The sequence below is a fragment of the Mercenaria mercenaria genome, chromosome 4, assembly GCF_021730395.1.
Source record: "Mercenaria mercenaria strain notata chromosome 4, MADL_Memer_1, whole genome shotgun sequence".
Classification (NCBI taxonomy): domain Eukaryota; kingdom Metazoa; phylum Mollusca; class Bivalvia; order Venerida; family Veneridae; genus Mercenaria; species Mercenaria mercenaria.
In genome coordinates, this window is record NC_069364.1 from 57,386,277 (window position 1) to 57,412,533 (window position 26,257).

Here is a 26,257-nt window from a genome sequence, read left to right on the forward strand (position 1 = left end):
GAAAGAAAGAAAGAAAGAAAGAAGAGAAAGTAGGAAAGAAAGAAAGGAAGAAAGAAAGAAAGAAAGAAAGAAAGAGAATAATTCTCCTAGAGAAACGTCCCTTTTTCATTTACCATGACTCTACTGCTAATAATTTAATAAGCATGACGTAAAGGTATGTTTCAGTATACATTTTATCGACCAAGTGCATTTCCTTCCTGGAAACTGAACAATAGACACTGCTGAGTAATTGTTGATAACTGATAGTGTATGAAAGAAACACTTGAATTTGAACAAAGTAATATAAATATTGAGCGATGTGAAACCACTTTATATAATAACATGTGTACATAAACTGATAAAACATCTTAACAATTATAACGATCTAAATACACTTGAATACTTGCTAAACAATTTTTTGTGTAAGTACTGCTACTGTTATTCAAAGAAGTTCTACTACTTCCAGAACATCTGAGATGAAATACAGTCCTTGTTTTCTTTCTTTCTATTTTTTTTTTCATTTTCTTTTTTGCTTTTTCAAGCACTAACTTCCTAAAAACCATTTTTCTTTTAAATCATCCATATTTTTTTCTACTTTTTTTATAATTTATTCTTTCCACGAAACAAGTTTCTTACAGAGCATTTATCAAGTTTGGTGAAATTCAAGCCATCAAGAACATTTTAGTACTTTTCCAAAATATCAGTCTTTTTCAAGATTTAAAAGACTAGCATCAAATTCAAGGACTTCACATGGTTTGTATGAACCCTAATTATCAAATAATGTCAAAACATATTGATCTTAGAAATACAATCAGATACTAAAGTTCCAAAACCAACATATTATGTTGTTATTATTTTTGGTTACAGAAAACACTGTTCATGTTACATGGTAACATCCAACTTCCATCCAAGAGGGAAGTTAACCCCAGGTGCCTCTTTTGATAATGCTTGAAAGACAGATGGGCACCTGAGCAGAACCACAACCTGCCACAAGTCGGCTGGATGACATAATAAATTATGTTCATATGATCACACAAACAGAGCTCAAAACCCAAAAAGATAAAGGAGAGCTGCAATGTGGGAGCCAACAACCTCAACAATTTCACATGTAACAAGAACATGTAACAAGACTGATATTAACACTAAATGACTCATGCCACCTGAAATGTTTCACAGAATATTATAAAGTCCCAAAAGGGACATCATTCCAGAAAATAATCAAACATGTAAGCCCCAATAATTTTCTAATGTCTACTTCTTACTGATGATGTATACTAAGTTTCATTTGCACTGCACAGAAAATGTAGGGGGTGGATACAAAAGGTATAGATATACTTGTAATATTTTTAAATCCAATAATGGGGCATAACTTGGGACAAAATAATTGTACATGGAAGTCTCAAAAACATGTGCATGTCCCATTTCATCTTGATGACGACTACCAAATTTCATCTGAACTGGATGGAAATGGTAGCAGCTGAATACACAAGGAAGTGTAATGGAGGGATGGAATTACTGAGAGTTCAAACTCTTTCCTGGTCTTATACACTAGGTCTTTGACATTGAAATTGTAATATCAAAGGCCTGAAGGGCCTGAGTCGGCTAATGATTGATGTACATTGAAGTTTATGGTTAAATTACCTAATATTTAAATCTTTTCATAAAAAAGTTGTTTCGTTTCGTGAAAGCAGCCAAACATAGACGATCTCTTTTCGATTTCAAAAACTACAAGAAAATACAATTTAATGTTTCGCCGATTTATTTATTTCTCGAAAAATAAGAATTAAAATCATTTTTAATATCAGTAGTAACTAAACAAACCAGTAAGAGCTTCTTCTTCCGATAATTTATTCGTTTACTGACTGCAAAATTCAACCCACGCAAAGTTTATAGAAATCATACGATGCGTGTTTACGTTCAATGTGGGAGAATTAAGGCTGATCGGCTATGTTACCTAATGCATCCAGACGATTCAGATTTTGTTTTTAAAAAAGCATAGTGTGCGTTTCTGTAATTTTATATACGTTTTTATATGCTTAGAAATTATTAGACATGCGTATTTGCATTATTTCTATACGTAATTTACGCTAATACGCATCTTATCTGGAGCCCTGTGGAACTATTTTTTGTCTTTCGCTGGATGTTACCCAAGCTTTGTAAGCCTGCGCAATTCTTAAAATGCACATTTATGCTTAATGAGTTACATTCGAGTATTGCACAATTACAAGTCATAAATATGACAGATTACATCGTATATTGGTCATAGCAAAAGGAATTGACACAACTTAACTTCATTCATGCAGTGAACTGTTTGAAGTTTGAGAAATCTAATGGAACTACATCCCTTTACGTGTTATTCAGTCCATTTAGAGAATCGCTGAACAGCAAGGACTCGTCAAAAGGCTTTCAGCCTTTAGCCGACTCCAAAAATGTGTGTACAGTCTTTAATTTGTCTATCAATACCACTATTTGAAGACACAAAACATGTTTTGATCAGCAGTCTTCACTCACAGATTACATACAACACAGCAAGTGTTGAAATTGGAAATTAACTGTTTGTTAGTCAGGTAGTCTCTGTGTACAAATGGTCATTAGCACAAGTTTAACTGTATTTTTAGGACAGAGTTGTATCTACTGTAACCCTTACCTTGCTAAACTTTTATAATGAACTTGTCCATCTTTCAACTTTGGGCTGAACCATTATCTGTTAAAAGGGGTGCTTACCAAAAAGATACTGACTGAATGGTGAACAGTGCAGATCTTGATCAGACTGCATGGATGTGCAGGCTGATCACGATCTACACTGTTCGAAACGGCATAATCATCCATATCCAGCATGATAAGGGATAATGTCCATACCTGGTCTGTGATGTCTTGTATCATTCTAGGAAGATAGAACTCTTCCGTCTCTCGTTCTTTACGCCAAGCTGTGAACCAGCGGGTTTCACGATAGTTGTAATCATTACACAACATCATCTTTGGACGTATTAACAAAATCTTCCTATTTCATGAACAAAAATACAGAATATTGACATATCTTTACCAAAATACAACATTAAACACAAGACAATTACTTGTTAACCAACCAATCATTACTAAGTAAAGTAACACATTTGTTATTGAAAGCTATCAACTTAATATGTTATGTCTATAAAAGCTATATACATGTATGCAAAAGTACTTTTCCTGTCTTTGTTGCAACTAACATTAATTTTTACTTTTCTGCGTTATGTAATATAGTGGAAAAAGTAAGTCTTCAAGTTACGGTTCATTAAACCGCTTCAGTTAGAGGTATCAAAAAAGTAGCTTATGGTTCATTGTTTAGTCTAAAGTTCAACTATTCAACTCTGGTTGATAACACAGAGCCTGAGAGGGTAGTATGATGTCCCATGCAAAACTGTGATGAGGATTTTGTAACACCTTTTATTTTCAGTGAAGGGATTTTAAATGATATATACACACACAATTATCTACTTGAGATAATAATAACATACTTGTTGAGGAACATTATTCTGCAGTTGTACGCTACATTCTTATGCATCACTGGCCTGAAAGTACGAGATTATGAAAAAGTACAAAGTTAATGACAAGGTATAAAGACGACAAGATACAAAGTTACAAACTGTGTCAATACTTCACTTACAAGCCTGTAGTTACTAATAATTCTAAATAGCCACAACAGTTATTAGAAATCAATATCCAATCAATACCTATTTCAGCAATTCATTGTATTTTGATTAGACTGCAATTACACTTATCAATCCGAAACTCTTTAGAATTTCTGAAAATCAATGTTGTCATGGACAGATAAGTATTTTATAGTTTTGTTGATTGATCTTTCTAGTATCACAGTTTCGTCAACTGAATTCAGCGAAGTAAATATCAACTTTTAGATAGACTTCAAGATAATTTTTCTTATACAGCATCAACAATTTTCAGTATTTCTTTATGAATTTTATCTATAAACGGATATAAATAAAACAGGCTATGAAATGATAAATAAATCAATGGTTATCACTTACATGCCTACATCACAGATGATATTCTGGCATTCTGGGGCAACCAAAAGCTCTGCAAGAACCTGCCAGGAATGTAAGAATGTGTCACTTTCATGGAAATGGTCAGCACAACCATACCCACTGAAAAAGAAGGCTCAATACTACAGACTTACATGACTCTTTATACAAATCGCTGGTCGTAGTTTGTGCTGTATGACCAATCTATTATCTAACAAAAGGTTTACTGGGCTTATATGTAAAAATTTTAAAATAAGACTGTGAAAATGTTAATTTCTAATGTCATATAGTAAAACACTTGTTGAATGGCTTGCTGGTCAATTGTCAAAACTATCGCCTGAGGTCCAAATATAGTCAATATCTTCAGTTAGGGGTGTAACTGTTCCAAGTTATTGCAGTTTATAACCCATTTGAGTTATTGCTTAAACTTTCATAACTTGTTTCAGTTATCATAAAATATTACAAAGCCTTCCTGTGCTAATTCCTCATTTTGAATGAGACTAATGCAATTATTTCCTGAATCCTTGAACTTTTATCTTTCCAGCTATGCAGTAAAAATTTTTTATGCAAGGCTGATAAAGTTTTACGCAAATGTTTTAAGCTATAAAACTCTTTAATATCCCATTATGCTTATCAGGTCATGCTCATACTAAAAGAGAATTTGATTAACCACAGTTTGCTACTAATTTCACTTTAAAGGTCACTTTGTGAGAACAGCAAAAAGACTTTTTTTGAATAACTTACCTGAGTTAACTATATTTTATAACTAATACAGGTTATAAAATGCTTGAAAAAGTAACTGAAATAGGTTACATAACTTAAAACAGTTACACCCCTGACTGATCTTTTTATTGCATTTATAGGTCATACTGACAAAGTTCTGGTCATATAGCAGCTTTCCAGCTTTTAATGGTCAAGGATCAAGATTTGAGGTGCCCCTCCAGGCATTATCCCTGGTTAAGGTGTGGCCCTGTGTAGAACCACCAATCATGTATAATCTAGCTGAATGGGGCTTTAATTGTCACATGAAAGAATTCTACATCCAAAGAGTTTTTTTCGAATCCAAAGAAGAGACAACATAATGTAACTGTGTACTATCACTAAAAATAGTAAAATACTGGAAGTTCTTTTCTAAACATGTGCATGATGTATAATTATGAATGTAACACCACACAATAATTTATATATTTATCAAAGTTTAATTCATTTGATGAGATTTTCATACATCTGAAGACAAAGCAATAATATAAAGAAAAAAAATTAAAGAAAGATGGCCATTAAATATCTTTAATTCACTATGAACTAAAATGTAATTCCTCTCTATTTATATAAAAATTGTTTTTCAGAGGCAGGAATAATTAAAACACCACTCTTTACACAATTTATGTCCCCACCATGTCAGGAATAGCAACAGACAAATATTAAGTATTGTGAATCTTTCTAAAACATGCTTGTTCTCAAAGCACTGGTATCTTTTTTGTTAAGAACTTTAAAAAGTTTCTGAGAGTCTGTTTAGACTTGTATATAAGACTTTGATTTAGAAAATGAACATGACTACAATGACTATAACTGATACATACCAGATCTCCAGTTCTGGTCCAAGCCTGTAGGTAGCACCTTTACTTTTAGCTTCTTGAACACCTTGATCAAATAATCAACAATGTATCATGTAAAACATAACATAGTTACCTTTTTTCAATAATTATGAACTTGATTTACTAAAATATTCAGATGAAACATTTGTAAGGTTTAATATCTGGGTTCTTAACTAAATAGTCAACAAAATATGTCAGTAAATAGAGCTGTCTGAAATGGAGATAGGCCACCCCAACCTTCCCCCATCCCAACTCCACTCCAGTCCCCACTATGATGGCCTGTCGGCAGCAACTTGGTGTGTAATTTTCGGCCAAAAACCTACTGACCACAGACATTTGATGGCTGTAGGCACAAGAGTTCTCCTGCTACTCAGCTACACTTAGAAAAATTTAATTGTCTCTGACAATTTCTTGTGACTTTGGCCTTTGACCTACAAACTCAAACTACAAAGGGGCAATTTACTAACCACTGGAAATCACAAAGAAGTTGACTGTCAAAGACAACAAGACCTGTCACAGGAGACAGCGCGCTCGACTATTTTGATGCTGGATAGTGAAACTGGGCATACCTGAGGAAGCTGGAGCTGTCACTGGAGTGTTTAATGACTCACCCCACCCAGTCACATTATACTGACACCGGGCTGATCAGTCCTAGCACTACCCTCTTAATGCTGAGCGCCAAGCGAGGAAGCAACTAGTACCATTTTTTAAAGTGTATCAAAACACTAAACAAGTATAATTCTAAGCAAGAAGGGGGCATGATTCATGAAATATTGGTGCGGGAGTTATGAACCTTGTGTAATATGATGATGTGGAACAACTACTTCAAGTTTGAATAAAATCCATTAGTATACGTAATAAATGAGATAGAGTGAAAGTGCATTTAAACTTTAACCTGAAATTGTAAGTCAAAAGGGGGAATAATTCATAAAAAACTGGAGCCAGAGTTATGCACCATGTGTCATATGATGTGGGTGATAAGGTGAAACAACTATTTTAAGTTTGAATCAAACCCATTTAGTAATAACAGAGATAGAGTGAAAGTGCATCAAATTTAACCTGAAATTATAAGTCAAAAGGGGGGATAATTCATGAAAAATTGGTGCAAGAGTTATGGCCCTTGTGCCATGTGATGTGAGTGATGATGTCGAACAATTGTTTTAAGTCTGAATCAAATCCATTTAGTTATAACAAAGACACAGTGAAAAAGCACCAAAACTTTGACCTGAAATTCTATGTAAAAAGGGGACATAATTCATGAAAAATTTGTGCCAGAGTTATGAACCTTGTGTCATAAGATGTGGGTGATGATGTGGAACAATAATTTGAAGTATGAATCAAATTCATGTAGTTATAAAACAAGACTTCCGGTGAATGTGCGCATCGCTAATTCTTTCTCTGCTCTCTTTTTATTATTTTTTCTCATTAAATGTCATCTTCCCCTCTCCATCTTTAACATGAAGGGTTGGTAGGTATTTGTTTGAAGGAGTGAGACCACTGGATGTACCCGATTTCACGATTTGGTCAGGATTTTGACGTTTTTCCATCTTTGTATACAGCAGCCTCGTTCTGGTTGTTATGTACATTGACAACGTATTGTAGCACCTACAACTAGATCCCTAGAAGAAAATTTTTCTCATTCGTCTAGTAGCTCATACAACAAACTCTGCAGCCTCAGTGATCATCGTGGCCTACTAAAGTCACTGTGTAATATTGTCAGAAAACAAATAACTTTTTGAACGGCCCATGATCGGAATAGCCTCGTTTTGAATTTGACAGTTGTTTACCTTCCGGTCGCGAAATTTGACGGCAAAAATATGCTTCTGTGATGAAAGTAAAGATGTTTAACAACTATATTACATTATTTGTGTTGGCAGTTGTCCTCATATGTGTCAATCTGGACAACTTATGGCACGCTCGCTATGAAGAACTTACTAAAGGTAACAAACTTTGTTCTATATGTCTAGGCTCATCAAAGCTCGCATACAGCACACAGCTGATAGTGAACATGAATGCTACAATGTCCAGGTTAAGAGGTCCGGTGTGCAGGGAAAAGCTTGTTCTTTTATACTTATGTGCTCTTTTGCTAGCCGACATAGAACCTAACCCAGGTCCAAGACCACCAAAGTTCCCATGTGGTGTCTGTCATAGAGCTGTTAAATGGACAACCCCAGGGGTGCAATGCGATACTTGTAAGGGATGGTACCATCAGGACTGCATGGTTATGAGTGACACAATATACAACGCACTTCACAACTGTTCAAGGGAATGTGTTCAGTGCGGCATTCCAAATTTTTCCTCCAGCCTATTCAATACAATGCTTTTTGAATCTACAAATCAGTATGATCCATTATCAGCGGATGCAAGCAGGACAACCCTTGAATTCAGCTTTGACAATCCACAAGCCACATCATCACCTACCAATACAGCAAGAGATAGAGTGGCAAGTATCAACTCACCCTCACTCCAGTCTTCAGCCAACCTCACATCTGATATACATTTCCACCCAAGTTTCTCATATCACAATATTCCTATTCCTATACGTGTCAGTAAAAAGCAGCGGAAAGACATCCCAATAAAGATCATTAACCTGAACTGCCAATCAATTCCAGGGAAGAAGGCTTCTCTTCACACTCTCATTGAGTCAACAGGAGCAGATATTATACTTGGAACTGAATCATGGTTAAACAACAGTCACTCGAGTCAAGAGATCTTTTCAGAGGCATACACAGTATATCGCCGAGACAGACCACAGAAGAAAGGTGGTGGAGTCTTCATTCTTATTTGTAAAGAATACCAGAGCCTTGCACCAGAAGAGTTGCAACCATCCACTGACTGTGAGATGCTTTGGGTCCAAGTGACAGTAACAGGTGCTAGTAATGTATATGTTGGAGTCTTCTACCGCCCCCCTGACATAGACAATCCTGAATACCTACATAACTTGGACATCAGTCTTTCAAGAATACCAAATGATTCACATATATGGTTGGGAGGTGATTTTAACCTCGGAGGTATTGATTGGGAGGACCACTGTATAAAGAACTTATCAACTAAAACAACAACTTGTCAACAATTACTAGACATCACCCAAGATCGATTCCTGCAACAGATGGTGACTCAGCCTACCAGAATAACCGGAAATAGTGAGAACATTTTGGATCTTTTCTTCACCAATAATAGCACACTAGTGAATACAGTGGAAGTGATACCGGGAATATCGGACCATGAAGCGGTTTATACTGAAACAAGCCTACGACCTCATAAAGCCCCGACACCAGCAAGGAAAGTCCTACTCTATAGCAAAGCAGACTATGACTCTATCAAACTAGGTCTACGTAGACTATATTTGGAAATGACCTCTTCTCCAGAACAGATGAGCATCAACACCATGTGGACCAAATTTAAAAACACTGTTACATCACTCATGAATGAGCATATACCATCTAAGCTCCTATCTGGACAAAAGACAAAGAAGCCCTGGATAGACAAAAAGGTGAGATCAGCCATCAGAAAGAAGTTGAAGCTATACAGACGTATGAAGAAGACCAAAGATCCATCAGACATAAGAAAATACAAACAATGCAAAGCAGACCTACAAAAGCTAGAGAGAACAACATACTTCAATTATATCAACAACCTTATTGAAATTGGTGATCCAGAAGAGAACCAAACATCTAAACAAAAACGCTTTTGGAGTTATATTAAGTCACTGAGGAAAGACAATACAGGCATCACACCCCTAAAAGACAAAGGCAGACTCTTCAACTCACCGAAAGACAAAGCTGATATTCTTAACCGCCAATCCATGTCAGTGTTTACAAACGAAAGCCAGGACAACGTACCAACCCCATCTGGTACGCCACTGCCCATCATGGTGTCAGACAGATCACGGTGACCCAGAATGGTGTAGAAAAACTCCTTCACAACATGAATCCCAGGAAGGCTACAGGTCCGGACAATATACCAGGACATATCCTGAAGGAATGTGCGACAGAGTTGGCCCCAATCTTGACCATGATCTTCAACACTTCACTGCTGGAAGGCACAGTTCCTGATGATTGGAAAAACGCTAACGTCACTGCTATTTTCAAGAAAGGAGCCAGACAAGATCCTGCTAACTACAGGCCTGTGTCTCTGACCTGTCTCTCTTGTAAAATATTGGAGCACATCATTGTAACCAATATCCTTAAGCACCTGGATGATCACCAAGTCCTCCATGACTGCCAGCATGGCTTCCGAGCTTGACGAAGCTGTGAAACCCAACTTCTGACACTCTACCATGAGTTGGCTGCGGCTCTTGACAAGAGGATTCAGACAGATATGATCATCCTAGACTTCAGCAAGGCATTCGACCGGGTTTCACACAGGCGTCTGCTCAAGAAGATAGAGAACTATGGGATCAGAGGCAACACATTGCAGTAGATCGAGTCCTTCCTCTCAGGGAGATCCCAGTTGGTGCTCGTAGAAGGTCAAGCATCAGACACAGTACCCATGGTGAGCGGCATTCCTTAGGGCTCGGTCTTAGGACTGCTGTTATTCCTTATCTTTATAAACGACCTACCTGAGAGTGTCAGATCAAGCACCAGGCTGTTTGCTGATGATTGTATCCTCTACCGCCAAATCAAGACCACCCAGGACCAATACCAACTACAGGAAGACCTGGACTCACTGGCAGCATGGGAGCTCCAGTGGGGTATGGAATTTCATCCAATGAAAATTGAAATGCAGTGTCCTCAGAGTTACCAGAGCCAAATCACCAATGATACATCCATACCAGCTGAAAGGTATCCAGCTATCAGAAGACAATAGTACCAAGTATTTAGGAGTGACCATACAATCCAATCTATCCTGGAAGAAACACATTAATTTAACAACCAAGAAAGCTAACAACATGCTAGGGTTCCTCAGACGTAACTTAAGTAAAGCCAATGAAGAAACAAAGACAAATGCCTATAACACCATGGTCAGATCCAACCTAGACTACTGTAGCTCCATATGGAACCCATACCAACTAGAACTTATTCACCAGATTGAGATGGTCCAACGAAGAGCTGCACGCTATGTCACGAACAGATATAGGAACACCAGCAGTGTCACCAGCATGCTTAACCATCTCAACTGGAATACTTTCAAATCAAGAAGACAGAAGAATCAACTAACGATGCTGTACAAGATAATACACGATCTAGTGGACATTCCTGCCTCAAACTACCTGAAACACGTTTCTTCCAGGACCAGAGCATCACACTCATACAAGTACCATCACTACTCTACATCAACTGACACTGTCAAGCACAGCTTCTTCCCTCGAACTATACCAGCATGGAATGCACTACCAGCGACTGTAGCTGAGGCTCCCTCTTTGGCATCCTTCAAGAGAGAGCTCCTTTCCCAACCCTTCTAAGGGGAACTATGACCCAACTACTATGCCTAGAAGACAGTGAGCTGTGCCGGCGGGGCCTCGTGTCCTGGTAGCGCCACGCAAGCCTGAGTGGTCACACTATTCTCTGACGAGTGTATGTGGTTGGATTCTTGTCTTTCTTACTCTCTCTACTTTATTACTTTTTACTATTTACTATCTTACTTTTGATTATTCTTTTCTATAACACTTTTCTCTTGCGCACCGTTAAGTAATGGTCAAGATTGACAGTTTTGACGTACCATGTAGATGTATAACTGAGATAGAGTGGAAGTGCACCAAAACTTTAACCTGAAATTTCAAGTAGAAAGGGCCTGGAGGCATAACTCCTTAAACATTGGTTCCAGAGTTATGGACCTTGAATCATATGATGTGGGTGATGATGTGGAATAATTATTTTAAGTCTGAATCAAACTCATTTAGATATAACTGAGATAGAGTGAAAGTGCATAACTTTAACATGAAATTCTAAGTAAAAAGGGGGGATAATTCATGGAATATTGGTGTGAGAGTTATGGCCTTTATGCCAGATGAGGTGGGTGATGATGAGGAATAACTATTTTAAGTTTAAAGCAAATCCACCAATTAATTACAGAGATATGGGAGAGAAAGTGTAAAAAAACCTAAAAGGCAGTGGCTACGATTACGGTACCGTAATCCTAGCCTCCGTTTCTAGGATTACGGAAGTTCCGTATTCCTAGACAATCCTATGAGGATAGGCTAGGATTACGGAAGTATTTTAAGATGCATAAAGTATATGTTAGGACACGCATAAATGATGTTGTAAACTTACTTATTTCACTTAGTTTTTCATGCCTGTCTTATTATTTCGTGTTTTCTATCCGCCGTTTTGGGGTAGTATAATCTTAATGGCGGTGCGCGGAAATATATTAGAAATATGAGTGTCAAAGTTATAGATTAAAAAAAAAAAAAATCTATACTTTGAATTTTATGATGTATAACCATATTGTATGTTATTAAAGACCATTTGTGTTGACTTGATGAAAAAAATGCAGGTATATACGAAACATAGATAATTCTATATTTCCGCGCACCGCCATTAAGATTATACTAACCCAAAACGGCCGATCGATAGCACGAAATATAAGTGAAATTAAGTGAACTGAGTAAGTTTACAATGTCATTCATGCATGTCCTAACATAAATTTGATGCCTCTTAAAATACTTCCGTAATCCTAGCCTATCCTCATAGGGTTGACTAGGAATACGGAACTTCCGTAATCCTAGAACCGGAGGCTAGGATTACGGTACCGTAATAGTAGCCACTGCCAACCTAAAAAAAACCCAAACTTTAACCAAGTTGGGGACGCGGAAAGACGCCGGGGTGAGTAGCTCTCCATATACTTCGTAAAGCACAAGAGCTGCCACAGCAAACAGCGCATATTGCAAAATCATCGATATAGTAAACCTAATTTAGTGATTATGATTTAGTACGAAAATTATTAAGTACGTATCGTCAAAAACAATACATAATATCTAACGAACGACAGTCTATAAAAGTGACCGTACTTACTTTGTAATATTCTTGATAAATTTCCCTCGAAGTCCATTGACCACTGATTGAGTGTACATGTCGCTATTGTTACTTTTCTCCCCATTTTCACTTTTATCGTATCCTTCGAATTTTCCTTTTAGCTATACTTGCATTCTATCGGTGACGAGGCATTAAACCACTAAATCTTGAGGGTCACACTAAACTGCTTGCGACTTACCTGATTATATGCAAATGTTTTGGAGAATGATGACCGTAAGTATAAAACGTATTATCGGAAAATGTTAACGACTAATATGAATTCTAACACGACCAGCAAATAACCTACATACATGTAGAGTAAAATCTATCTCAGGTTATTCTGCAATAAACCACTAGCGTGCGATAACGTCAGCTAATCCAAGTGCGTAGCACGGTCGTAAAAAAGTAGTTACCATTTTTTCTAACACTGTTGATACCAGTATTTCGTGTTAGAATCGAAATAACAAGTTCCAAGTGTAATTTATCGTAGGATAACCCGAGATTTTTGTTCTTATGCGAAACAATATAACACTCTGGCCTACGGTCTTCGTGATATATTTTTACGCATTAAGAACTCAAAACACGGGTTATTCTATGATAAACCACCTGTGGGAATTTGCTATTTCTTAATTAAGACGGAAATACGACCAGTGCATGTATTTTGTACTAGGGATAAATAACACCTTTACAGACATTTAAAACTGAAACCAAACACAACGCCGCAATTCAAATTATTCAGAATCTTTCATTGGGGAGCCTGTCATTGTTACTGTACAATAACTATTGGAAATAACTGCATGAGCCTTTCATTGTTACAGTACAATAATTATTATGTTATCATACATACTATATATACTGTTACTTATTTTTCATACGAGTTATAATGCGGAATTCTCATTCCCAAAAACAAATTAACATATTTGTATAGAAAGTCTAATTATATTTAACCAGGAATGACACAGAGACATGTAATTCTACAAGCTGCGAAATACTTTGCCTCCGCCATAAGGAATCGTAAATAAAATAATTAAAAGGAGGAGTATTTGATTTTAACGCTAATAACTTCTGTTCTAAAAATACATATTTCTGTCTATTTTCTTCAACTACGCTGCTGCAGTGCATTTTCTTTCTTCTGCAAGATGAAAACCGCGTCTGTAATCTCGCAATATTGTACCCTAATGATATTTCACGTGGCTATCTGTGACGATGTATACGACCAATTATATACCAATTTTGTTAAAGCATGCTTTTACAAAATTCCCGGGGCTATCTGTGACGATGTATATGACCAAATATACTCATTATGGAAGCATGCACGGATGATATTTCACGCGGCTATGTATGTAAAAACATATGTCTATTGTAAAAGCATGCACTGATGACATTTAACGTGGGAAAATTTGGTCACACACATCGTCACAGATAGTTACTTGACATATCTTTAGTGCTACTTCTACAGTAACTATATTTGGTCACACACATCGTCACAGATAGCTACGTGAAATATCTTTACTGAAAACTTCTAAAGTGAGTTTATTTGGTCACATACATCGTCACAGATAGCTACGTGAAATATATTTACTGCACACTTCTACTGTGAGTATATTTGGTCACACACATCGTCACAGATAGCTACATGAAATATCTTTACTGCATACTTCCACAGCAAGTATATTTGGTCACACACATCGTCACAGATAGCTACGTGAAATACATTTAGTGCATACTTCTACTGTGAGTATATTTGGTCACATACATCGTCACAGATAGCTACGTGAAATATCTTTACTGCATCCTTCTACTGTAAGTATATATTTGGTCACACACATTGTCACAGATACCTACGTGAAATATCTTTACTGCATACTTCTACTGTGAGTATATTTGGTCACACACATCGTCACAGATAGCTACGTGAAATATCTTTACTGCATACTTCTACAGCAAGTATATTTGGTGACACACATCGTCACAGATAGCTACGTGAAATATATTTAGTGCATACTTCTACTGTGAGTATATTTGGTCACACACATCGTCACAGATAGCTACGTGAAATATCTTTACTGCATACTTCTACTGTGAGTATATTTGGTCACACACATCGTCACAGATAGCTACGTGAAATATCTTTAGTGCATACTTCTACTGTGAGTATATTTGGTCACACACATCGTCACAGATAGCTACGTGAAATATATTTACTGCATCCTTCTACTGTGGGTATATTTGGTCACACACATCGTCACAGATAGCTACGTGAAATATCGTTACTGCATACTTCTACTGTGAGTATATTTGGTCACACACATCGTCACAGATAGCTACGTGAAATATATTTACTGCATCCTTCTACTGTGGGTATATTTGGTCACACACATCGTCACAGATAGCTACGTGAAATATCTTCATACTTCTGTAGTAAGTGTATTTGGTCACACAGACATCGTCACAGATAGCTACGTGAAATATCTTTACAGCATACTTCTACTGTGAGTATATTTGGTCACACACATCGTCACAGATAGCTACGTGAAATATCTTTACTGCATACTTCTACTGTGAGTATATTTGGACACACACATCGTTACAGATAGCTACGTGAAATATCTTTACTGCATACTGCTGCCGTGAGTATATCTGGTCACATACATCGTCGCAGATAGCTACGAGAAATATCTTCATACTTCTATAGTAAGTATATTTGGTCACACACATCGTCACAGATAACTACGTGAAATATCCTTAGTGCATACTTCTACAGTAAGGACATTTAATCACACATCGTCAGAGATAGCTACGTGAAATATCTTTACTGCATACTTCTACTGTGGGTATATTTGGTCACACACATCGTCACAGATAGCTACGTGAAATATATTTACTGCATACTTCTACTGTGGGTATATTTGGTCACACACATCGTCACAGATAGCTACGTAAAATATATTTACTGCATACTTCTACTGTGGGTATATTTGGTCACACACATGGTCACAGATAGCTACGTGAAATATCTTTACTGCATACTTCTACAGCAAGTATATTTGGTCACACACATCGTCACAGATAGCTACGTGAAATATATTTACTGCATACTTTTTCTGTGAGTATATTTGGTCACACACATCGTCACAGATAGCTACGTGAAATATCTTTACTGCATACTTCTACAGCAAGTATATTTGGTTACACACATCGTCACAGATAGCTACGTGAAATATCTTTACTGCATACTTCTACAGCAAGTATATTTGGTTACACACATCGTCACAGATAGCTACGTGAAATATATTTACTGCATACTTCTACTGTGAGTATATTTGGTCACTCACATCGTCACAGATAGCTACGTGAAATATCGTTACTGCATCCTTCTACTGTGAGTATATTTGGTCACACACATCGTCACAGATAGCTACGTGAAATATCTTTACTGCATACTTCTACTGTGAGTATATTTGGTCACACACATCGTCACAGATAGCTACGTGAAATATCTTTACTGCATACTTCTACTGTGAGTATATTTGGTCACACACATCGTCACAGATAGCTACGTGAAATATCTTTACTGCATACTTCTACAGTCAGTATATTTGGTCAAACACATCGTCACAGATAGCTACGTGAAATATCTTTAGTGCATACTTCTACAGTCAGTATATTTGGTCAAACACATCGTCACAGATAGCTACGTGAAATATCTTTACTGCATACTTCTACTGTGAGTATATTTTGTCACACATATCGTCACAGATAGCTACGTGAAATATCTTTACTGCATACTTCTACCGTGACTATATTTGGTCACACACATCGACACAGATAGCTAGGTGAAATATCTTTACTACATACTTCTACCATGACTATATTTGGTCACACACATCGTCACAGATAGCTACGTGAAATATCTTTACTGCATACTTCTTCTGTGAGTATATTTGGTCACACACATCGTCACAGATAGCTACGTGAAATATCTGTAGTGCATACTTCTACAGTAAGTATATTTGGTCACACACATCGTCACAGATAGCTACGTGAAATATCTTTAGTGCATACTTTTCCTGTGAGTATATTTGGTCACACACATCGTCACAGATAGCTACGTGAAATATCTTTAGTGCATACTTCTACCGTGACAATATTTGGTCACACACATCGTCACAGATAGCTACGTGAAATATCTTTAGTGCATACTTCTACCGTGACAATATTTGGTGACACACATCGTCACAGATAGCTACGTGAAATATCTTTACTGCATACTTCTACCGTGACTATATTTGGTCACACACATCGTCACAGAGAGCTACGTGAAATATCTTTACTGCATACTACTGTGAGTATATTTGGTCACACACATCGTCACAGATAGCTACGTGAAATATCTTTACTGCATACTTCTACTGTGAGTATATTTTGTCACACACATCGTCACAGATAGCTACGTGAAATATCTTTACTGCATACTTCTACCGTGTATATATTTGGTCACACACATCGTCACAGATAGCTACGTGAAATATCTTTACTACATACTTCTACCGTGACTATATTTGGTCACACACATCGTCACAGATAGCTACGTGAAATATCTTTACTGCATACTTCTACAGTGAGTATATTTGGTCACACACATCGTCACAGATAGCTACGTGAAATATCTTTACTGCATACTTCTACTGTGAGTATATTTGGTCACACACATCGTCACAGATAGCTACGTGAAATATCTTTACTGCATACTACTGTGAGTATATTTGGTCACACACATCGTCACAGATAGCTACGTGAAATATCTTTACTGCATACTTCTACTGTGAGTATATTTGGTCACACACATCGTCACAGATAGCTACGTGAAATATCTTTACTGCATCCTTCTACTGTGAGTATATTTGGTCACACACATCGTCACAGATAGCTACGTGAAATATCTTTACTGCATACTTCTACTGTGAGTATATTTGGTCACACACATCGTCACAGATAGCTACGTGAAATATCTTTACTGCATCCTTCTACTATGACTATATTTGGTCACACACATCGTCACAGATAGCTACGTGAAATATCTTTAGTGCATATTTCTACAGTAAGTATATTTGGTCACACACATCGTCACAGATAGCTACGTGAAATATCTTTACTGCATACTTCTACTGTGACTATATTTGGTCACACACATCGTCACAGATAGCTACGTGAAATATCTTTACTGCATACTTTTACAGTAAGTATATTTGGACACACACATCGTCACAGAAAGCTACGTGAAATATCTTTACTGCATAATTCTACTGTGACTATATTTGGTCACACACATCGTCACAGATAGCTACGTGAAATATCGTTACTGCATACTTCTACAGTAAGTATATTTGGACACACACATCGTCACAGAAAGCTACGTGAAATATCTTTACTGCATACTTCTACAGTAAGTATATTTAATCACACACATCGTCATAGAAAGCTACGTATAATATCTTTAGTGCATACTTCTACTGTGGGTATATTTGGTCACACACATCGTCACAGATAGCTACGTGAAATATCTTTACTGCATACTTCTACTGCGAGTTTATTTGGTCACATACATCGTCACAGATAGCTACGTGAAATATTTTTAGTGCATACTTCTACAGTAAGTATATTTGGTCACACACATCGTCACAGATAGCTACGTGAAATATCTTTACTGCATACTTTTACTGTGGGTAAATTTGGTCAAACACATCGTCACAGATAGCTACGTGAAATATATTTACTGCATACTTCTACTGTAAGTATATTTGGTCACACACATCGTCACAGATAGCTACGTGAAATATCTTTACTGCATACTTCTACTGTGGGTATATTTGGTCACAGATAGCTACGTGAAATATCTTTACTGCATACTTCTACAGTAAGTATATTTAATCACACACATCGTCACAGAAAGCTACGTATAATATCTTTAGTGCATACTTCTACTGTAGGTATATTTTGTCACACACATCGTCACAGATAGCTACGTGAAATATCTTTACTGCATACTTCTACTGTGGGTATATTTGGTCACACACATCGTCACAGATAGCTACGTGAAATATCTTTACTGCACACTTCTACAGCAAGTATATTTGGTTACACACATCGTCACAGATAGCTACGTGAAATATATTTACTGCATACTTCTACTGTGAGTATATTTGGTCACACACATCGTCACAGATAGCTACGTGAAATATCTTTACTGCATACTTCCACTGTGAGTATATTTGGTCACACACATCGTCACAAATAGCTACGTGAAATATCTTTACTGCATACTTCCACTGTGAGTATATTTGGTCACACACATCGTCACAGATAGCTACGTGAAACATCTTTACGGCATACTTCTACTGTGAGTTTATTTGGTCACACACATCGTCACAGATAGCTACGTGAAATATCTTTAGGGCATACTTCTACAGTCAGTATATTTGGTCACACACATCGTCACAGATAGCTACGTGAAATATCTTTAGTGCATACTTTTACTGTGAGTATATTTGGTCACACACATCGTCACAGATAGCTACGTGAAATATCTTTAGTGCATACTTCTACCGTGACAATATTTGGTCACACACATCGTCACAGATAGCTACGTGAAATATCTTTACTGCATATTTCTACCGTGACTATATTTGGTCACACACATCGTCACAGATAGCTACGTGAAATATCTTTACTGCATACTTCTACCGTGACTATATTTGGTCACACACATCGTCACAGATAGCTACGTGAAATATCTTTACTGCATACTTCTACCGTGAGTATATTTGGTCACACACATCGTCACAGATAGCTACGTGAAATATCGTTACTGCATATTTCTACCGTGAGTATATTTGGTCACACACATCGTCACAGATAGCTACGTGAAATATATTTACTGCATACTTCTACTGTGAGTATATTTGGTCACACACATCGTCACAGATAGCTACGTGAAATATATTTACTGCATACTTCTACTGTGAGTATATTTGGTCACACACATCGTCACAGATAGCTACGTGAAATATCTTTAGTGAATACTTCTTAAAATATTATTGTTATTCAATAAAAGAAGGATCTGCCAAATAAAAACAAGAGCACTGCAATCGACGCAAATGCAAAGGAATATACAGACAAAACAAAGTCATATGACCTTTGACTTCTAAGTGTGACCTTGACGTTGAAGTGAACCATCTGAAATATGCGCTCTGCATGTCGTTTCGATGAGGTGAACATTTGTGCCAGGTTTCTCTGAAATCCTTCAAGGGGTTCAAGAGTTACAGAGTGGAAGGGAAATTGCTAAGCAACAGACATACAGACAGACGGACGCCGAGGCGGTAACATTATATGTCCCTTCGGGCATATAAAAAGGAATCAAAATACAAGTTGTGTGCAAGTTTGGTTAAAATGAAATCATAAATGAAGCTGCTGTTGTGCAGATAAGGTCTAAAAAGCTAATTTTAGCCCTTTCAGGGGCCGTAACTCTGGAACCCGTTATGGGATCTGGTCAGTTTAAGAAAGGAACCAAGATCTTACGGTGACACAAGTTTTGTGCAAGTTTGATTAAAATCAAATCATAAATGAAGCTGCTATTGTGCAGACAAGTTCAAAAAAGCTAATTTTTGCCCTTTCAGGGGCTATAACTCTAGAACCCATTATGGGATCAGGTCGGTTCAAGGAAGGAACCAAGATCTTATAGTGATACAAGTTGTGTGCATGTTTGGTTAAAATCAATTGCAGAAAAGGTCAAAAAAGCTAATTTTGGCCCTTTCAGGGGCCATAACTCTGGAACCCATGAGGAAATCTGGCCAGTTCAAAGAAGGAACTAAGAGCTTACGGTGAAACAACTTGTGTGCAAGTTTGGTAAAAATCAAATCATAAATGAAGCTACTATTGTGCAGTCAAGGTCAAAATAGCTAATTTTGGCCCTTCAGGGGCCATAACTCTGGAAACCATTATGGGATCTGGCCAGTTCAAGAAACGAACCAAGATCTTATGGTGATACAAGTTGTGTGCAAGTTTGGTTAAAATAAAATCATAAATGAAACCACTTTCGTGCAGACAAGAAATTGTTGACGCACAAAAATAGCAAATTCTGGCCCTTTAAGGGGCAATAACTCTAGAACCCATGATGGGATCTGGCCAGTTTTCGAAAGGAACTGAGATATCATGCCAATTCAAGTTTTGTACAAGTTTGATCAGAATGGCTTGCAAAATGTGGCCTCTATCTTGTTCACAAGAAATTGTGGACGGACGGATGACGGATGATCACAAAAGCTCACCCTGTCACTACGTGACAGGTGAGCTAAAAATTCTAAGTTAAAAAGGGGCATAATTCTGTCAAAATTCCAACCAGAGTTATAGGAATTGTGTCTCCTGGTGTAGATTTTAACTGTAAATAACTATTTTGAGTTTCAAGTCAAAAGCTTTAATAGTAACAGATATTTGACTTTATCAAGTTAAAAAGGGGCATAATTCTGTCAAAATTCAATTCAGTATTATGGGGATTATTTCTCCTGGTGTAGACTTTGATAGTAAATAAGTATTTTAAGTTTCAAGTCAATAGCTTTGATAGTAACAGAGATATTTGACTTTATCAAAAACTTTAACCAAAAACTCTAAGTTAAAAAGGGGCATAATTCTGTCAAAATTCAAATCAGAGTTATGAGGATTATTTCTCCTGATGTAGACTTTGATAGTAAATAAGTATTTTAAGTTTCAAGTCAATAGCTTTGATAGTAACAGAGATATTTGACTTATCAAAACCTTTAACCAACGGCGACGCCGACGCCGGGGTGAGTTCAATAGCTCTACATTTTCTTCGAAAAGTCGAGCTAAAAATGTGAAATTAACCCTCATGGGCAACGATTTAAATGTTATCATGAGAAAATATTACTTCTTAACTTAGCTGAGAGCTGCTTTTGAGAAAAGCGAATGTCTCCCACAACTGCCTAATCATCCAGTCAGCCTTTACATACTGTTTACCCACTACAAAATATACCTTTGGAGAGTAATAAGGCTGATTTTGGGTAATTACGAAGTGCCTGGGCTAATCTGGGTAGCTCTCAAACTTGGCCGAGGACTTACTGGCAAACAAAATATGCTGAAGTCTGGGGAATATCGGATGAGAAATGTCCGACTTAGAGCATGGACAATAGTAAAAATGCTGACTTTTGGTCATTCAAGAGCAATAATTATGAGGGGCCTGGGCCGATTTAGGTAGTTATTGAATTTGACTTATCGTCAAATACGTTTTGTTCAAGTTTGGTGAAGACAGGATAACAACTATTTGGACAAGAGTAAAAAGGCCAATTTTTGGAAATTCAAGGGCCATAATTCCAAAGTGCCCCGGCCGTTTCAGCAAGTTATGAAACTTGGCCGAGGTCATGGTCATTTTGTTCTAGTTTGGTGAAGATCAGTTAAGGAATGTTTGTCATAGAGTGTGCACAAGATTTGTGACAGACAGACACATGGACACATTCATATACAGATAGTAGTAAAACAAGAGGATAGTCCTGAATCGCTCACCTGTTCCCACATGACCCAGTTTTGAGTATGACGTCGTTTTTTCTATTATTTGACATAGTGACCTAGTTCTTGAGCTCATGTGACCCAGTTTTGAATTTGACCTGGATATCATCTAGATAAAAATTCTGACCAATTTTCATGAAGATCCATTGAAAAATATGGCCTATAGAGAGGTCAACAGATTTTTCTAATTTTAGACCTACTGACCTAGTTTTTGACCGCAGTTGACCCAGTTTCAAATCTGACCTAGATATCATCAAGATGAACATTCAGACCAACTTTCATACAGATACCATGAAAAAATATGGCCTCTAGAGAGGTCACAAGGTTTTTTCATTATTTGACCTACTGACCTACTTTTTGACGACACATGACCCACTTTCTGACCAATTTTTATGAAGATACATTCACAAGTATGGCCTCTAGAGAGGTCACGTTTTTCTATTTTAAGACCTACTGACCTAGTTTTTGACTGCACGTGACCCAGTTTCGAACTTGACCTAGATATCTTCAAGATGAACATTCAGACCAACTTTCATACAGATCCCATAAAAAATATGGCCTTTTGAGAGGTCACAAGGTTTTTCTATTATTTGACCTACTGACCTAGTTTTTGACGGCCCGTGACCCACTTTCGAACTTGACCTAGATATCATCAAGGTGAACGTTCTGACCAATTTTCATGAAGATCTTATGAAATATATGGCCTCTAGAGAGGTCACAAGGTTTTTCTATTTTTAGACCTACTGACCTAGTTTTTGAAGGCACGTGACCCAGTTTCGAACCTGACCTAGATATCATCAAGGTGAACATTCTGACCAATTTTCATGAAGATCTTGTGAAATATATGGTCTCTAGAGAGGTCACAAGGTTTTTCTATTTTCAGACCTACTGACCTAGTTTTTGACGGCACGTGACCCAGTTTCGAACTTGACCTAGATATCATCAAGATGAACATTCTGACCAACTTTCATAAAGATCCCATGAAAAATGTGACCTCTAGAGTGGTCACAAGCAAAAGTTTATGGACGGACGACGGACACCGCGCGATCACAAAAGCTCACCTTGTCACTTTGTGACAGGTGAGCTAAAAAAATGAGGGGCATGCATTACCAATAAAAAGAATGGCAGTATTTATTAAATGTGCATAGATCTACTGGTAAAGTGCAGGTGTCCCTAATTATTTGAACTAGTATTCAATAAAAGCTTCCAGTTTCAGCATACAAATTGCCATCTATTATGTTTCGAATTTGCAATTTTGTTCCCAGAAAATTTTGCTGGAACCCCTGAGAAAATTTGATCTTTAGACCTAGGTCACCAGACCATTACAGGACTCTTGGCTAGCCAGCACACTGCCTAGTCCAAAATATTGCATTTGTACAATGCTCATTTCACTTTGAACATTCATAATTTTACATTTTACATTCTACAGGTTACTGTATTTTTAATATTGGACTGCTTTCAATGGGACTTAGTACAGTATTTTCCACGTGGAGTCCAATATTATTTTAATATTGGACTGTGTATTTAATACTGGACTGCACGAAAGAAACGATTTATATACAGAATCAATGTCTTCGAGTAGTCAAAATATTTATCAATACAATCATGTAGTGTAATTCCATAAAGAAATATTGTAATCAAATGAAAGCAGTCCAATATAATAACACAGTACTGATAATAAAAAGGAAAATTAATATAAAAACTTAGTTTTATGTATAGATTTTGATGCATAATATATATGGATAAAATCGCAAACTTTTAAAAATAGCATTATACATATTTTGCATGCGTCAACGTAGTCTTACTCCCTAAACGACGACTTCCTAGAGCAACAATTTCCTCAATATTGTTCAAGTTTCCAGTTTTAACAAGGGTGCAGAATGTCACAATATACGCCCGTCACAGCAAATTTGTTTACACTAGCACCTGTATTTGCAAATGGAATTTTAATTTTCTAGTTGTTTACAATGTTGTTTTTTTTTAGAAATTATTGTAATTCTTTTATTTTTCTAAGTCCACAAAAAAAATCTTTACCAGGTAGAGATCGATACCTTAAAATACACCCAAAATTTGAAAGTAACATCAATGTTGTACCACAGAAAAGTGGTCTTGGTTTTTCCCTACGGTCAATTATAAAAAAGTTACAATGTAAGTTATTTATAGTAACAACTAAGGGAAGTTAATCTTTAAAGAGAAAAAAAAAAAAAAAAAAAAAAATCGAAAAAAAAAAAAAATTACAAGTCCGCACAAAAATCCTTACCAGGTAGAGATAGCTCAAAATACACCTCAGAATTGGATGTAACATGCATGTTGTACTACAGAAAAGTGGTCTCGATTTTTCCCTACGACTTGTAATGAAAAAGTTACAATATAAGCTATTTATAGTAACAGCAAAGGGAAGTAATTCAAAAGAAGGGACCAGTGCATGACACTCCGTCTCATGATGGTGTACAATTGTGCCAAGTTACATCAAAATCCCTCCATGCATGAAGAAGAAATGCTCCGGACAAAGTCATTCTTGTATCTGACCTTTGACCTTTAAGTGTGACCTTGACCTTAGACCGAGGGACCTGGTTCTTGCGCATGACACTCCGTCTCATGCTTGTGAACATTTGTGCCAAGTTGTATCAAAATCCCTCAATGCATGAAGAAGAAATGCTCCGGACAAAGTTTTCATTCTTGTATCCTTTGACCTCTAAGTGTGACCTTGACCTTACCCCTAGTGACCTGGTTCTTGCGCATGACACTCCGTCTCATGATGGTGAACAATTTTGCCAAGCTACATCAAAGTCCTTTCATGCATGAAGAAGATATGCTCCGGACAAAGTTTTCATTCTTGTATCCTTTGACCTCTAAGTGTGACCTTGACCTTAGACCTAGGAACCTGGTTCTTGCGCATGACACTCCCTCTCATTATGGTGAATAACTGTGCCAAGCTACATCAAAATCATTCCATGCATGAAGAAGATATGCTCCGGACAAAGTCATTCTTGAATTTTTCATTCTTGTATCCTTTGACCTCTAAGTGTGACCTTGACCTTAGACCTAGGGACCTGGTTTTTGCGCATGACACTCCGTCTCATGATGATGAACAATTGTGCCAACTTTCATCAAAATCCCTCCATACATGAAGAAGATATGCTCCGGACAAAGTCATTCTTGAATTTGACCTTTGACCTCTAAGTGTGACCTTGACCTTAGACCTAGGGACCTGGTTCTTGCGCATGACACTCCGTCTCATGATGGTGAACAACTGTGCCAAGTTTCATCAAAATCCCTCCATGCATGTAGAAGATATGCTCCGGACAAGGTCTGTGGACGCCGCCCGCCCGCCCGCCCGCCCGCCCAACCGCCCATCCGCCCGCCAGGGGCGTTCCCATAATACGTCCCGTTTTTCAAACGGGCGTATAAAAATTGTGCAAGAATTTATTTCTCTCTGTTTTAAAAAAAGCAGTTTTATAAGACCAATCATGATAGTTCTTTGAGGCCGTACTGTTAATGGCCTTTATGATTTTGTGAAGTTTAAATGAAATGTCATAAATAAAAGTAAAGCTCCGGACAAGCCTTATTTTGTATAATAAAGGGAGATAATTCAAAAGCTAGGTAAGGTAGAGTCATTGTTCTCTGACTGCTCTTTGTCTCAATGGCCTCTATAACTATGTGAAATTTTAATAAAATGTCATTAATACTTTTCAAGTTATACTATGGACGGACGGACAAAGTGTCAACTATATGCTTTTCCTTCGGGAAGCATAAAAATAATAGTAATAATAATTTACGATTTAAGAAAGTTAAGTGAAGCATTGCATCCTCGTATACATAGCTCATTTTTTGTTATGTCACAATCCACTTTTCCGAATTTATCCGTACATCTGTACTTAGAAACAAGAGCTGTCCGTAAGACAGCGCGCTCCACTATTCGGGGATTTGACAGTAAAATAAATATATGTCTGAATAAGAGACCTAGCTCTACTTTAAAATGGCATGATTCCATCAAATACACAAATCTGAGTTATTAGGATTGTTACAACACATGCAGATGATGATGATAAAGATATATTTTGAGTTTTAAGTCATTATCTTATTTAGTACCAAAGTTATGTCCAAAAAACAAAGTTTGTAAAAAACTTAAGTATAAAAG

General features: G+C 37.0%; 1 protein-coding gene across 1 annotated transcript in view; it reads right to left on the reverse strand.

Moving 5' to 3' along the window:
- LOC123551826 (glutamine-dependent NAD(+) synthetase-like) overlaps positions 1-26,257 on the reverse strand; it is a 97,271-nt gene that overhangs the window by 32,669 nt on the left and 38,345 nt on the right. The window contains exons 2-6 of the mRNA XM_053541385.1: positions 12,544-12,645; positions 5,576-5,636; positions 4,002-4,118; positions 3,474-3,527; positions 2,839-2,980 (exon numbers count right to left, since the gene is read on the reverse strand). Coding sequence (XP_053397360.1) covers positions 2,839-2,980; positions 3,474-3,527; positions 4,002-4,118; positions 5,576-5,636; positions 12,544-12,628 — 459 coding nt within the window. The 5' untranslated portion in view covers positions 12,629-12,645. The remainder of the gene's footprint in view (positions 1-2,838; positions 2,981-3,473; positions 3,528-4,001; positions 4,119-5,575; positions 5,637-12,543; positions 12,646-26,257) is intronic.